The sequence below is a fragment of the Marmota monax genome, unplaced genomic scaffold (genome assembly GCF_021218885.2).
Source record: "Marmota monax isolate L192 unplaced genomic scaffold, Marmota_monax_Labrador192_F-V1.1 WCK01_AAM20220418_F8-fsc00002, whole genome shotgun sequence".
NCBI lineage: Eukaryota > Metazoa > Chordata > Mammalia > Rodentia > Sciuridae > Marmota > Marmota monax.
The window spans coordinates 5,255,011-5,272,078 of record NW_026693571.1 but is presented as its reverse complement, the minus strand read 5'-3'; the positions used below and the strand labels follow the sequence as shown (position 1 = coordinate 5,272,078).

At 35.0% G+C, this 17,068-nt stretch overlaps 1 protein-coding gene across 14 annotated transcripts in view; it reads left to right on the top strand.

Annotated features, from left to right (window-relative positions):
* Ank2 (ankyrin 2) overlaps positions 1–17,068 on the top strand; it is a 234,482-nt gene that overhangs the window by 138,387 nt on the left and 79,027 nt on the right. For all 14 annotated transcript variants that reach the window (XM_058583755.1, XM_058583754.1, XM_046458781.2 and 11 more), the window contains 5 exons: positions 5–202; positions 3,869–3,967; positions 4,668–4,766; positions 8,754–8,852; positions 9,787–9,885. In XM_058583755.1, the coding sequence (XP_058439738.1) occupies positions 5–202; positions 3,869–3,967; positions 4,668–4,766; positions 8,754–8,852; positions 9,787–9,885 (594 nt within the window). The remainder of the gene's footprint in view (positions 1–4; positions 203–3,868; positions 3,968–4,667; positions 4,767–8,753; positions 8,853–9,786; positions 9,886–17,068) is intronic.

The window sequence follows — 17,068 nt, the reverse complement described above, 5'->3', positions numbered from 1 at the left end:
TTAGAATGGCTACACCCCTTTACATATTGCTGCAAAGAAGAATCAGATGCAGATAGCTTCCACACTCCTCAACTATGGAGCAGAGACTAACATTGTGACAAAGCAAGGAGTAACTCCACTCCATCTGGCCTCACAGGAGGGGCACACGGATATGGTCACCTTGCTTCTCGATAAGGGAGCCAATATCCACATGTCAACCAAGGTATTCTGATCTCTCATCTCTTCTTGCATCAATCAAGAGACGCGTGGATGACTGTAAACAAAAACCAATCAAAGATAACTTGGAACAAAAAGGGGGGATGTATCAAAAGGAAAAAAGGATGTATTACAGACCCCAAGGACACAAGGGAGACAAGCTTTATGAGGAACTAGAAAGCCATGAGAAACAAAGCAGTTAGTCTTAGATTCTCTGCTTGTGTGACTACATTTTGCACCTTGAATTTTCTCTGAAAGTCAGTTTTATTCACCTCTTCCTATAGATCTGCTTCCTCAACTTCTCTGTGTAGTGCCTGAATAGGCTATGCCATAGCTCCCCAGAGTTCATATTACTGTAGTTCAAAGACTTAGCTCAGATTACTCTAGTTGGTGCTGGTTTTAATCCCAAATCCAGAGAAAGGAGGAGGTGTTAGGGAGGAATGGAGAGAGATGATGGTTCCATTTGGAATTTGGCTCAAATAATTGCATGTAAGCTGGCCAGCCCACATCTATCATTGAGGTTATCTTTCAGCACAAATGCCAGTCACCTCTGGGGTGGTGGTAGTGTTGGTGGTGGGAAAGTCATTGTTATTTTTAGTTTATAATAATGATAAATATGTATCTGAAATCAGTTCCCTATGTCTGCCTTGATGGTATTCTTTCAAATGTATGGTATTCTTTCGAAACTCTCCTTGTGAGAGAGTTTTAGCAGTCCCTCAGCTAAGATAGAATGAGTATTTTTGAGTTACACTCTCAGCAATGAAAAAGAAATATTCAATTTTGAATCACAAAATAACTATATTATCTTTATAAAAATGATTTCAGTGTTGTATTTGAGCGATGTTCTAAAGATAAAGCCATGCTGGGTGTGGTAGTGCATAACTGTAATCTCAGCAGCTTGGGAGGCTGAGTCAGGAATATCACAAGTTCAAAGCCAGCTTCCGTAACTTATTTAGGCCCTAAGCCATTAAGCAATGTAAGAAAATATAATAAAGGGCTGGCTCAGTGGTTCAACCTCAGTACCAAAAGAAGAAGGAGGAGGAGGAGGAGGAGGAGGAGGAGGAAGAGAGAAAGAAGGATAAAGCCATGATGTATTTATCACTAAAGTAAAATTTTCCTACACATGATGTTTCAATATACTGGAATGATAATATAATATATAAACTCTCTGTGTAAGAAGTATAACCTTGCCTTTTAGTTGGTATTGTAGTAAGAATGCAATTATAAAAATACTTCAGATAAGAAGCAAAACCAACGACAAATTTTCCCATTGATTTTGAGACCATCTACAATCAATACTCTCATCCCTTCCAAATGATTATTTCTCAGTAATAACTGTAATATGGAAATGATAATATATTCCTTAACCAATACCATATAATAATAAAACACTTATAGGTCCACTAAGTATATTTAGGCAATACCTTACTTTTTTTTAAAAAAAAGAACCCCATCAACATCTTCACTTTATTTAATGATCACTTCTATAATTTTTTTTTTTAGAGATGTCAGAACAGAATTTTTATTGCTCATTTCCAATAGATACTTGGTGGATTTAGTCTGACCTAGTGAATAGGAGTGATATCCACATTTGTTTTAGTATGTATTCCTGGGAATCTATTGCAAAAAAATCCAGAAAAATCTAATCAAAAGCTGCTTTTGTCATTTCAAAAGATACTTTTTATTATAAAACATAGGCAGTAATTTTTAAAAATGAATATTTTATCTATACCTATATATAATAATTTTAAGGATCAATCCATAAAATCTAAATATCTGAAATAAAGATAGTTTTAATTTTGATCAAAGAGTGCCTGGTACAGATCACTGATGTTCAGCTCCAGATTTATATTCATCTTTCTGTGTCAATATTGGGATAGACCTACTATATCTGTAAAAAGAAATAATCTTCTATTTGCTGTTATGAGGTAGAGAAATCAAAGTAAGGAAGAACCTGCTATTTTGTCTTAATATGCAGATTTCTTACACTTTAGGATTAAATAATATTTATTTAGATGTGATGAGATTTTAGTACAAAAGGATGTCTTCTATCTTACCTGATGTTTTATTCACCTCAAAGCTGAGCTCAGCCAAAGTTCTAAGGATTAAAAATCCCAGATCCTGAAATAAAAAACACCTTCTCTCCACTTGTAGAATGTTTTTCTCTTTGTAGATATTACTGATATATATATATTTTAAGATCAGAGAACTTATTGATTCCTAGAAATAGCACCTTGGCTGTAGATCATGGGTATTCTTTTTAGTTTAGTTAAGCATTGGAATTTATTTTATTTTTTATCAATTCTTTTTAAAAAAATTTATTTATTTTAATTAGGTATATATGACAGCAGAATGCATTTTGATTCATTGTACACAATTGCAGCACAAGAGATCATGGGTTTTCAAGAGTACAGCTTAGCCTTCTTGGCTCATGAAGAGGCCTGCAAGGTGATAGTCAACAGGACCTGCCAGCTTCAGCTGGATATGAATTGAGGGTGAGAGAGTGCACAGGTAGCTACTCAGTATACAGCTGTAGGATATGGAGAAAGAGGATGAATATACAAGGTCTTGGAGGAATAGTTGGAGGAGAGAAACATTTGGTATGAATATGCTATAAGCTAGAATGCAAGTTCTGTAAAGGGGAGCTTTTGTTCATGGCTATATTCAAGTGCCTAGAATAATTCATTATATAGGAAAGGAACTAAAAAAATGCCTATTAATACAAATGACTTAACTTTTAAAGATATTCTTTTGATCTCAATTTTGCTGAATGGAAGCTGCTTGTACACTGCGAGATGCAAATCACTTCTTCCTCTCCTTTCTTCATGCCTTCATTTTTGATTAATTTATAACTGTATTTTTTAACCTCATCTTCAAATAAACAAAATAATTTCTTTGATTAATACATGTCAAATATTTTTACATAAAACTGACCCATTTATGTTGCTGTGCAAATTATAGTTACATTTTTAAATTTAGTGTCAAGAGGAACTCCAGACACACACACACACACACACCATTATACTCTCTTTGGGTGCTGGGAAAATTACTCTGAAATCATTTCCTATTATCCAGTACATTTTTTTAAACATTGATATGATATTTTATTGGTGAACATATTTTATTGGTGAATGTATGATATTTTATTGGTGAAGCCAAGGTAAATTATTGTATTGCTATGGTTATACAACAGCAGTAGTATTTAGTTGATCAATTATTTAAGTAAATAAATAGATTCAGCAGGAGTAGTCTGGTTTGGAATGAATATTGTTTGGAGACTTTGAAGGTAAGTTATTTTAAAGTCTTACATTATAAACACTTAGTATAGAAAATAGAACATGTGGGGCTGGGGTTGTGGTTAAGTGGTAGAACATTTGCCTAGCATTTGTGAGGCACTGGGTTCAATTCTCAGCCCCACATATGAATAAATAAATAAATGGTCCTTCGACAACCAAAAAAAAATTATAAAAAAAGAAAAGGAAAAGTTTAATTTGCTGGAGGTGTTGATTAGCTTAGACAATAAGTCTTGAATGAAAAATTATATTAACTTAAAATGTTTGTCTTAGAGATATCAAACACTGCATCTTCCAGGGGTTTTTTCAAGACATTGATGTAAATGTTGCAATACATTTTCCTCTTCAAATATACTTCTTTCATTCCATTCTCTCCATAGAGTGGACTCACCTCCTTACACCTTGCAGCTCAAGAAGACAAAGTAAATGTTGCTGAAATTCTCACCAAGCATGGGGCTGACCAGGATGCTCATACAAAGGTGAAATTAATCACTATCCATCTTGCAACCTGTTCTGACGTGAATGATTTCCAGTAATCTTCAACAGTCCAGCCCCTGCCCTATTCCTCATAAGTCAATTCTAAAGTATAAACCTTCAGAACAGATCTATAGTGGTTCCTGGTTTTTGAAGAAATCAAATCCAAATGGATAGCATGGTATCCGGACCCTTCATAAGAAGATTCTAGTTTTGCAGGCTTAAGTCCACCTTCTCCCTTGTTGCCTTAGCTTGTCCAAATGGCTCACTATTTTCCTCCTGTGCTTGCTCACCTCCATGCCCTTGAAATGCATTTCCCTATTCAAGCCACTGAATTCTTTCTCTTTCTTTAAGCTCATCTTAGCTTCACCCCCGGGTCTCCTCCTGAATGTCCTATCAAAGTCACCCTTTCATTTCTGTTTTTAGATGATATCATTTTGGGCATCTCTCTTAGCTTCTTTTCAAATTAAATCACACAAGTCTGATCTGCCTTGCTGATATAAAGTTCCCTGTGCTCCGGGGTCTGCTCATAACCATGTTGGCACCCATGGGATACATATATAATCTGCTAAATAATATTTATATAATCAAATTGAGTTTCAACCCATCCTATAATAACTGAAATTCTACCCAGTTCCTCTCCTTTTGAGTATTAACCACTAGAGTATTAATGCTTCTACTTTATGATTTATTTATTATTCACAGCTTGGTTACACTCCTTTAATTGTGGCCTGTCACTATGGAAATGTGAAAATGGTCAACTTTCTCCTGAAGCAGGGAGCAAATGTTAATGCAAAAACCAAGGTAAATTATTGTACACATTTTCCTTTTCTATAAGCAAAAGGGTTCTGCCATCTAGATATTTCACTTGCTACCATAGCTACAAATATGTTTTTTTTTCTTTTCCTTTTTAGTTTTCTTAAAGTGATTTTGAAGAGGCAATGTAGTTTTGTATTTGTTTGAGACTTTTCATTCTAATAACCTTTGACAGCCATGTGGGTTAGCTTCAGAATTGCTTCTGTTACAAAGTTAAAGTAGCTGACGCTGCTTTAACAATTTACTGCAGGACACAACAGATGCTTGCTAGGACACCCTGATGTTCAGGCAGATTTCAGAGCCTTGGCCCCCTTACCCCTAGCTCCTTGTCCACTCATGAAGAAGGGCAGCCAGGCAACCTAGATTGCACGCCTTTCATTTTTAATAAACTCTGTCATTTTGGGAACATTGTGGGGTCATGCTCAGTAGGACAATAATGTGTTAAACCCTGAGCTGGAAGTTCTCAAGGATAATACAGAGCTGACTTGAACCAACAGCTTTCCCCAGAGGAATTTGAAGGCTCCTATGTAACAAAGCAAGGTCAGAACATCACCCCACAATTCAGTTCACTCAACTTGATTGAAGTTGAAGAGAAATCCACCATATAAGCACTGCTGTTATGCATAATGTAACTTGCATCTCCAGGTCCTTTGGTCCAAAGGAATATCTGCATGTTGTTGCTGTAAGTTCACATATCAGAAATTCCTAACTGCAGCTCAAGGAAATTACTGTAAGCACATTTAGAAGTTTTCAAAGCCATCATTCAAGATGCTACTAATTAGAAATACATAAAAATTTTTGTAAGTCAGTGTTTCTTTTCATATCCTCTCAGCAGCAGAAACAAAATCATGTCTGTACATAAGCATATTATAGCTAATTTTAAACAAATTTATTTTGTAAATTACAAAGAGTTCTGTAACATTTGAGATTAAAACCTATAGTCTTACCCTAGCAAGAACAGTTGCAGTCTATTTCCTGACCAATTCTTGAGTTTTCATGAAATTTGACTTTGAAACTTATTTAAAAGCTCTCATATGAGTTTTTAGACATTAGCTCCTAGACCATTTTTGCTGAGCTAGTTCACATTTAAGCATTCCAGGAAAGATATTTTTGTTGAAATGAAGATATTTCCCAGAAATGTACAAATGCAACAATTCAATGAAATGATGGCAGGGCTTGAAAATATTTAACATACCTTTTGTAATGTGTTTGGTTGTTGAGGTGGTTCTGACATTAAAAACAATCATTATATTGTCTAGACAATATCTGTGGCCTCCCTGGAATTAGATCTATATCAAATGGACTTTAAATTGAGAGAAAAAAATCTCATTTTAACGTTTAATTTTTTAAAGGTGGACTATGAAATTTTCACTGTTGCATTTGGAACCATATATGTCAGGTATTTAGATAGATACATACCTCAAAGTAAATCTTTTAATAAACCCTTCAGAATTTTTTCATATAGAATGATCTCTCTGAAGAAGAAATTACATTTTCTTTCTGACATTTCATGTGTAACCATAGTTTCTAAAGAATTGTTTTATTGCTTTGAAAGAGCAAAAATATGTATTGCTTTTATTCCCCAACTATTCATAACTTGGTATAAAAGATTTACAAAAGTACACTTGCTTTTATGGAGCTATTAGTTGCTTAAAATTAGAATTAGAAACCCTGTCACATTGGCTTAAGGCAAACCAAACTTGGTTAGTTAACTTGAGAAGAAGGTTTAGAACTACAGCAATTAAAGAATATTTTCTTCATAAAATATATTGCAAAGATTATAGAGTTCTTTAAAAAGCAAAAATGCGAAACAAAACAATGTTTGCTAGCATTTTCATATAAATTTGTAACTAAGAAGTAATTCACGGACAACTTATTTTCTCTTTCATCAAACTTGATATCTTGGCCATATTTATTTTACAAATGAGAAAATTGGTATTTGGAGAGGTTTGGAGATTTGCTAATTAGGGGGTATGTCTACAGCAACTAGCCAGAAATAGCCTATGAGAGTGTATTAATCTTCAACCTAATATTCTTGTAAATATTTCTAAATTGCTGCACTTTCCTGGCAAATGGCCTAACTCAGCAGAGGCTTTAGATAAAGATTGGTTTAAATCAGGCCTGAGAGACATTTCCCTGGTCACAATGTCCATTGAGGGCTCCATATACTATGAATTACTAAAGCAAGATTGTTACTTCATAATTATTAATCTCAGTTTGGCATTATTTACATATGTACAGATAATATATATTAATTTATATTATTCTAATATGTTAATTCATCATACATAATGTTAATTTATATCCTCCGTTATTTGGTACATAGTGTTTGGTTAGTAAATGCTTGTCAAATGAACTAATTTGGGTGATACTGAAGGGATAAACTCAATTTGTTGGGTAGAACATTGTAAACACAATGGAAAGGAAGAATTTTTAGGAAAAGAAATATCATTTGCTTAATGCTCCTGAAATATCTATGGATTAGCTCATTTGGGAGCAGGGTCCATGCAATAACTATAGGTTTCTTAAAGTTCCTGTAATTGGTTTATATTTCCAGATTTCCCAGGATTATTCCATTGTAAGGCTATAAAGCAGGCTCAAGACTTCTATCTAACACAGCTGTGCTAGACTTAAGACACTCAGCCAGCAAGACTCTCACACATATGAACATTCCTATGGACAGAAAGGCCATGGTGAATGTATAGAAGGAATCACGTGACACCCATGTATATAAATAAGCACTTTGTATTGTCAGGATAAGCAGATATGCATGTTGATCATGAGGTCACAGTGACATTGGATAAAAGGGATGTATGTACTCCTACAAGCTTAGGATATGAATGGGCCTCTCAGCACTTCTAGTCCAGCACAAGTGCATCAGAAGTACATAGGTAAAAATTTGTCAGTGATGAAGCAAGTAGACTTAAAAAGCAGTTTTGATAACCACTGCTTGTCATTGTCTGCCATGTAGGATCTAAACCTGGAATGACTAGAAAAATTGCTGAACTGTTATTTTCAGTTTCATTATCTTTGAAATGAGTAGAAACATCTACTTATTCAGTCATTTGTTCATCACTCACTTAAATCCACCATTATTTATGAAATGCCTACTGTGTCCCAAGCACTCTCATTTCAGAGTGATAATGAGACAAAACTTTAAGGTCCTGTATCTGGCACAAAATGAATGCTCAATAAATGATAGCTATTACTGTTGTATTTCCTGAGATTCTAGTGCAGCTTTTAAAATTAATGTGAATAAGTAACTAACCTGTACTACTTAACCACCCACTACAGTTCTGAGCAAGACTGGCCTCAAACCAAACTTAACAGCAATTCTTCACAAATCCTAGATTACAGAGTTTTCATCTGTGTGAAAATTTAGACCTGAATATTATAAACCTAATTTTCAAAGACTTTTTGCAGGGTGGGGATAGGAGGGTGGTTCACTCAGCTTCCAGTGATGTCTTATTACCTCCAAGAACATGTGTTCTCTAGCATATCCAAAGCTGTACACTAAAATGAATATGAGACTTGAATTTACTTTTATTGATATAGAATCTCAAATGTTAACCCAAAGGTTCTCTGTCAGGGAAGTCACAAGCAAACAGGGTTTGTGTGACCCTTTGCTGCCTTGGTTTAAAAACAAGTTTACTTTCCTGTTGCCTAGGGGAGAGATCATGGAGACAATGCCCTTTCCTATTTTAAATCTCCTCCCCACCCATTTTTAATGCTAATTGGTTAAAATGTAATAATAGTTATAATTTGGAGTCTGTTTATCTTGTGTTTCATAAGCCAGTCTCTTCTCTTTGTTCGGCAGACCATAAGGTGTGAGGGAGGGTTTGCTGCTGAGAAATACGTTGCAGGGAATATTGGCTCCAAATAAACAAAGTGTCCTAATAGTTCTGTTGTAAATAAAAATGAAGGCTAACCTACTTTTCTTCTTCCTCTGCAAATGGATGCCATCATTGTCCACAGAATGGCTACACACCTTTGCACCAGGCTGCCCAGCAGGGTCACACGCACATCATCAATGTCCTGCTACAGCATGGAGCCAAGCCCAACGCCACCACTGCGGTAAGACAGGCACCACTGTCTCTCACCAAGCTTTCTTCTTCCTACCCCCTTGTCCTGCTGTCCTCTTGTCTGACCTAAGATCTGATATATCCTCCCTAAATGAGCTCCCGGACTGTGGAAAGTCCCAGATTGCTAGAAAACCCTTCCCAGAAATCAGTGTGACTTCCTGGGAGTGCTGGTCCCAGGAGGGAAACTAGTTTGGCCAGACTCAGTTGACTCTCTGGAGAGTGGGGCCCTCCTCTTGGGCTGCTGGAAGGACTCTGCTTACAGCTGGCTCTCAGATGTGTGAGCAAATCATCCCCTCCCTCTCTGCCTTCTTAAGGGAGCTCAGTTTCTGGGCTGCTGGCTTAGACAAAGCTCATTGGGATGTGGAGCATTGAAATGTAAACTAAGTGGAGCAATTAAACAAACTGGGATCCCAGGAGTTGGTCTCCAGGCAGCCTGAATTGCTTGCTTCTGTTACTTTGCTGCATAGTAAGCTCCTCCACAGCTGTAGCTTGAATATGTTACTGTGTTCCCTATGGTAGCATCTTACCTGCACCAGATGGCCTGACCTCAGTGAGGAGCAAGTGTACCTGGTGTTCCCTAACAATTCTGGGAGGCATTGTCTTCAATCCAAGAGGTACTTTCCTAAGCCCAGTCCCGTTTTGTAGAAGGCATTTGACAACCTCAGGGTTAAAACACCAAGTGCTTCTTATTAAAAAGAGCAGGCAGATGCAAAGTTGTTGTGTTACCATGGTGACCTGGGCTATAGTCTAAAGAAGTTACAAAGACAGATTTAGATGTAATGGTAAAAACTAGTGATTTTCCTAAGCTGTGCCTTGTTTTGGAAGGAAATGCTGGCTCATGCAGAGCTGCGGGTGATCTCATTGGCTCACATCTCAGTCCTCCCTCTCATTTCTCACTCTCTTCCCCTCTTTCACTCTCTCTTCAGAATGGTAACACTGCCTTGGCGATTGCTAAGCGTCTGGGCTACATCTCCGTGGTCGACACCCTGAAGGTTGTGACCGAGGAGGTCACCACCACCACCACAGTGAGTACAAGTGACAGATGGGCTTCTGCCCTGTCTTCTTGGTTTTCCAGCCACATACTTTTCCACTCATGCAGTTTGAAGCTTTTAGAGTTGAACTTTGGTCGAATGCATTGCAGAACATACACAGAAGTATGCAGATGCAAATGCTTTACACAAGGGACACGGGACTTTTGGCTTCTTTTACTCAATGTAATTCCACGCAATGTGTGTGAATATAGTTTTATAATGTTTAGTATCTTCTTTAACTTTTTTTTCCTGGTGCCTCTGCCCTTTTCCTTGAGTTGTGTGTGACACCTACTGCTGGCAGAGTGGCAGCACACTCTGAAGCAAACTTCTTGAAGCAAACACAGGAAGTCAGGTTGCCTATGGACAGACCCTGACCCTCCTGTCCATTGTGCTCCTGGCCCTGGCGGAGTCAAATGCACTGTCAGTGAGAACAATTGATCCTGACTTTTCTTCTTATTTCTGATTATTTTATTCAAAAAGAAAATTCCATGTTCTTAGTAGATTTTTAAATTTCCACCCTTTTATCACAATAACTGATTTCTTTAGCAAACAGTGATGATTACTGGCCTTTGCCAGAGAAACTCTGGAAGAGTGAACACCCGACAATCATGAGTCCCAATGCTCTTGTACAGTTCAGCTGGAGCGAAGCCTAAAGGAGGCCCCCTCAGAGGGGGCTCCTGGCAGGAAGTGGAAATGCTATTATATTTGCATTTATTTGCGTATTAGCTTTTTCACTTCAGCACAAACTCTAAGAACAATAACTTTTCAATTTATCTTTGTAAAATAGAAAATTAGAACAACAGTAAAACATTAGATGTAGAGACAGTAAAACCATAAATCAACAAATAAAGGATTCTGAAGAAGGTTCTAGTAAATGATGCAAAATGAGTTTTGGAACGCTTGGTTCTTTTGATCGATGGGAGGAAAAAGAAAGGAATTTTGCTTTCCAGGGTGATGGAAAGTCCCTATTGACATCCACTGAAGTAGATGGAATAAGTTGGTTTAACATGCAATTTTAAGTAGAGTGGAGTATGATTTATTAATGAACTGCAAGATACAGACTGAATTTAGATGGGAGAGAATAGGACTGCTCATTTTCTCCAGCAGAATCTTAAAGCCTTTAGCCAGTACACCACAATGTTTTTAAAGATTTAAAATGTAGCTTTAATAAATTATATAGGAGTAAAACCATCTTATCACTGCCTAACAGCACATTTTGTAGGTCATTACATATGGCTGAATCCTTTTTTAATGTTAAAATTTTATTTTTATTTAAAACCATTTTTGAAGATGCTTTAAAAATGTCCATATTTATGGGGTCCAGGTAATGTTTTGATACATGTATACATTCTGTAGTGTTCAAATCAGGATGAACCTGTCTAGCTGGTAAAAACATTCAGAATTCTTTTTGTATGACTAAATCTTAATTTGAATTTTAATTGCTTTTTCTTACTATATGACTTATCATCCCAGGATAATCTTCACGTTAAGGTTCAATACACTTAGGCCATTTTATTTGGCACATTTTCAGCATTGTGTACATCCCAAACAAATGAAGTCTTTAGTGGCAAGATTACCCAAGCACATCTGTTGTGAGAAGTGTTTTTTGGTCAACTCTATTTCTTTTTCCATGCTCTGGGAATCATGTATGTACTTTTTTTTTTTTTTTTTTTTTTTTTTTTAAATCAATTCCACTAGATGGCAAACTTGCATCTCTTTTGCTGTCTTGGACCTGCTTTTCTTCCACTCATTAAGTAATTGATTCCTTCGTTGTTTTTTGGATATAAAATATGCACTAGGCTCCTTGCTGTACGAAAGTCATTCATAGTAGCAGGAATAGAGAATGAGATTTATACTCCACAAGGAAGTAAGGTTTTTTACATCAAGAGCACTATGCAACTTACAGCTTCAGTTCCAAAGTTTCAAATTACTTTAAACATAAAGATTTGAATTTTTAAAGAGGAACAATTAGCTTTCTTCATTTGGCTCTAAATATTCTAATTACTGTCTCCAAACAAGTTCTCAGATACCTTCTCAGAAATCAGACTGTGAGGTGTACTGAGAGGTCATCTCCAAACCACATTTAGGTCTAGAGAGAGATGACAGCTTCCTATACAACCCTCTGTGAGTTTTTTGTTTTATTTTTCCTGTTAACTGTTATTCTCTACACATTCTAGCTGAGCACAGTTCAAAAATCAAGACATCAACAATATAACCCACTATACTCAGAATTCAAATTTATAAGTAAAAAGCCAATAAACAAATATAAACCATGACATAATTTCTGAGTTCAAGTAAAATAATAAAAAGTCATTGACAGCATTAAATAAATAAGTACCCCCTTTAATCAGGTGTTTTTATGGATACATATTTCAATACTGTTGTCTTTACTTTCTGCTTCTCTGATTTCTTATAGAATGGTGAGTTTGTTTTGTGAAATGGAACCTAGGGTGAAGAGTTGAAAATAAGAATTTATTCTTTTCTATAAAATCTCTCATATTACACTTCTTTTTGGGAAGAGATTTTCAAGCATTCTTTTCCACATAATTTATTTTCCATGTAAGCTGTTATTAAAAATAATAGTTAATACTTAGGGTTAAAAATATGCCAGACATGGAGGGAAGATTTAGGATTCAAGTTTAGGTCTTTGGATTCCAAAGCCCTCATTTCTAACCACTCTGGCTAACTGATCTTGATTTTGCTGAAAAATAGCCTAACAGGAATTTTGTACAGGAACTATTTTTTTTACATAATTTTTTATTAAAAAACTACCCCCCAAAACAGCATCCTTTCTTGATTTTGGTAGGAGCATCATATTCAGTATCATTTTCTCAAGTCTGTAGATTCACCAAAATTAATTTAGTATGTGGTGATAGCAAATAGCACAAGACTGTTTAATAATTAGGTAAAATTAATAAAATCTATTTTGATGTTATTACTATTTAACTATACTAGCTGCATTACAGCTATACAGCTGACGTATGGATTTCACATCAGTTGGATTCATATGTTGTGCCATTTGAGCAGCCATGTGAGTTCTCTTTGGATCAGAAAAAAAATGTTCCTTTGCTTTTCTTCCTTCCAGAGTTCTTTACTCCAAAGTATGAATGAAATCATTGTGCACAAGGCAAAGTAAGGCATCAGTTTATAAAGGAAATGTTACTGCTGCAGGGATTTCTGAGACATTTTGGAATCGTGGTTTGTTTCCTTAACCTTTGCTTTTCTAACTTTACTTTGAAAAACACAGCAGGGAAGATGAGACCGTTTAGAATTCTCCTGAGGCTACAGTCACTCTGAGTTTGCCAGAATAGACGTCAGAGTGGTGGGGACACATTTCTGGCAGCAGAAGCTGGCAAACCCAATCTTCTAAGGCAGCTTGGAAAAAGTATGGGATATGACTCATCCCTCTACTTATTGATCAGCTATCAATTCCTTTTATTTGTATAGAGTCATCATGTTTTGTGTTGCATATAATCATTGGCAAATAGAGCATAAATTACTTAATCAATTACTGAAATAAAAATATCAGATATAAGTGATATGATATATATTTTCATTTGAAAATTGGAGCAGTCTTTTAACAAGCAATTAGGAAAGTGTAAAGCACCCAAGTCCTAAATCTTATCTGATACCATGTCCATTAACAAGATAGTCATAAAACTGGCAATGTAATAAATAAATGTAATGTCATTTGATACCTTTTTATGTGACATCATTTCTGTGAATAAGGTTCTGGACTCAATGGCTGAATAATATATACTATATTATGTATATTACGTACTATATACTATATTACACTCAATAATATACTATATTGTACATGTGTATATGCCTTATATCTATATGCATATGATATTTACATAACATATGCATTTTTTAAAGGAGACATTATACTAAATGGAGAAGCATTTTAAATGTTTGTCAGATTTTTTCCAGTATGTTAGAATTATCCCAGTCACACTTATTGGGTGGCAGTTATTTTTGGCGACTCACCTTTGTTGAGACTTTGCAGAGTACTTACCTTAGTTTGTATAGAAAAAAGTTTACATAGTATTTAATTTAATCACAAAAGTTATATCCACATGTGTGATTGGTATAAGTAGATTTGAAAACAAAAACAAGTTTAGCCTGTAAATTGATGGGAGGCAATGATTGTGAGCATTAGAAGGTTACATAGTGGTCAAGATCAGTCATTGTATTGTGGTCTAATGAATATGTGACATAAAAGAAATGGTTTACTGGGGAATGGCTAAGTAAAGGTCAATTAAGCACACTTTTTCTTTTCATAGAACAAACCAGATATTAACCACCATTTATAAAACATCATGTTAAGGGCTCATGCTTTATTTTCTACATTTTCTGTATATTATGATAAGTAATAAAAACTTGTCATCTGATTTAATTATATCCCATCAAATTTGTACAGAGCATACTACTCATTTTAACTTTTAAAGTAGTTTCTAATCTTGACCATAGCATCTTCGTTTCTACAGCAGAAGGAGAGGCACATGATCATTTAATTATAGCTTTGTTTTGCATGTACTGTTCAGATGTAATTGCATACAATCATATTTATGTTTCAATAATTGAGTTTTCAGAGGATACTTTGTTTAAAAAGAAAACACATATTCATTTCTCATTACATTACTCATGAGTAGGAAGACTTATTTGTCACCCATTCAACAACACTTATTGATAGCCTTCTAAAGGCCAAGTGTAACATTGTGTACAAATGGGTATTATCTTTACTATATTGCCAGAGGGAGTTTTGAATATACAAAAAAATACCCTTGGCAAAGATGATTACTGTGTTCTGATTTTTATCTTTCCACATACATTTGCTTATAATAACTTTGACAACATTCAAAGATCAGACTAAAGCAAATTAATTATTTCAATTTTTGTAAGTACAAATACAATATAGTCCCATTATCAGCATCTGAAAATAGAAATTGAGACTGCCAGGAGGCAGTCATTCAAGAAGTATCTCCATCAATTATTTTTGAATGGAGAATCATCCTCTTGAAGAAATGTTTACCTGGAAGGATGAATACTCTAGAACATTTCTGAAAAAAAAAAAAAAAGGACTTTGTGGTGTAGTTGAATTCAATAGATATAAGTTCACATTTTTTATTATTTTATTTGCCATTAGATAATTATTATTAAAGAATAAAAAACTTTTAGCAAAACGTCATAATATAGCTGTCTCCATCCCATATTTCATATGAAAATCATTCTTCCACATACACTTTCTCCAATCCAGGAAAATGAATCTCAAATTGAACTACACAAAACACCCAAATAAAAAAAAAATTACCGATGTGATAGATGACCATTTTACTTTTCTTCAATTTTTATTAGTAGATGATCATTCCTTTTGCAAATTCATTCTTTGGCAGTTTTATATGATTATATTCCTCACAGCATCTAAAATACTGCTGGGTGTATACATGAATCATAGAATGTCTTCAGGAATGTGGTGTTAAATAAGTTGCCTACCTAACTGAGGAGCTTAAAAAAAAAAAATACACATAGCTGGACCCTATCCTCAGGGATTCTGATTCAATTGGTCTGTAATATGATCCAAGCAACAACATTTTTTTTAAATCCCTCTAATAATTCTAATATGCAGCTAGAGTTGAATACAACTAATTGAGAACATAGGTTATAATTTATCTGTGTTAAATTTATAAACCCATATTGACAATATTAAAATAATAACCAAATGGTATAACAGTCTTTTTAAGTTCATTCATTCAACAAATCTTTATTCAACACCTATTCTTCTCCAGAACTTTGGATGCATGCTTTTGTCTTTCCTGCAACATTTGCTTTCAGTGAATAAGATGCTATGGAATTATTTAAACATCATAAGAAACATTCAGGCATGCTGAATTTGTTATTCTGTGCTTCAATTTTGCCTTCTCTGGATATTGTAAGATTTTCTTTAGTTATTCAGTTTCTTCCTAGTCATTTAACTATGATTCTACCCCAAAGAAAATCTATTTAATCATTTTTGTGGCTCTTAACTATATTTTTTGCATAATTTCATATCATCAATTTTTTCAATATGTATTGGGGAGGTACATATTGGAAATAATTTCCCTCTTAAATGACTCACAATGTTATGTGGGAGCAGATAAATAGGTAAGGCTCACACAGTTATATGATGTGGTCACACGATGTTCTAGGAGTACATAGCAACAGATGAACAGAGATAAACAAATGAATTAATTGGTGAGGGCCAGGAATGTTTCTCTAAGGAAGTTTCGTCTAACATGAGCCAAGAAAAGATGGGGAAGAAGAATCCTGGTAGAGGAAAAAGTATGTGGAAAAACTGAGGCATAAGAGAACATAACCCTGTACTGTCTTATACTTATAAAAAGAAAAATAAAAAAAAAAATATAAAAGGTTTCAAAAGGGCTGGTAGCTCAGGGGAGAAGTGCATGCTTAGCATGCCCAAGCCCTAAGTTCAATATGCAGCACTATTAAAAAAAAGAAAAAGAGAAAGAAAGGAAAGCAAATAAACAAAATTTTCTAAAATAACACAGCAAAGAACACTTGATAGTAAAACCATTAAAATTTACATCTTGGATTGGAGTGTGGCTCAGTGGTGGAGTGCTTGCCTAGCATGCATGACATTCTAGGTTCAATTCCCAGCACTTCAGTATTTACACACATAAATTGAATGTCTTTTTTTCTACCTTAATGGTTTAGAAAACCCTTTTGGAATAGCTCAAGTTCTTGCTTGGTTCAAAATGATGGATTACTTGACAGTTATTACTGTTAGGTTACAATGCAGCTTGTAAATAGTAAAAGCAATAATAAAAGTGTGGTCATTTAACTTTCGGTGTGGCAGGGAGAGAACCTGACCTGTGTGTCAGTGACACAGGCCTTCCAACATGGTCATAGTACGGAGTGAGACATGGGGCCTCCCTGTCAGTCCCTCTTCACTACATCACAAGGGGTCTTGTGAGCCATTTTATTTATTTATTTATTTTTTCTGAAGAAAATGGAGAGCCACTAAAAGACTTATGCAGTATCACATAAAGATTTTAATCAATCCCTCTTAACACACATATTATATATGTATATATTTCTAATTTCTCAGTTTAATTTGACAATCAATTGAATTCTTCATAAATATATTTGAAGTTCTCTGCTGCTTTTGGAAAGG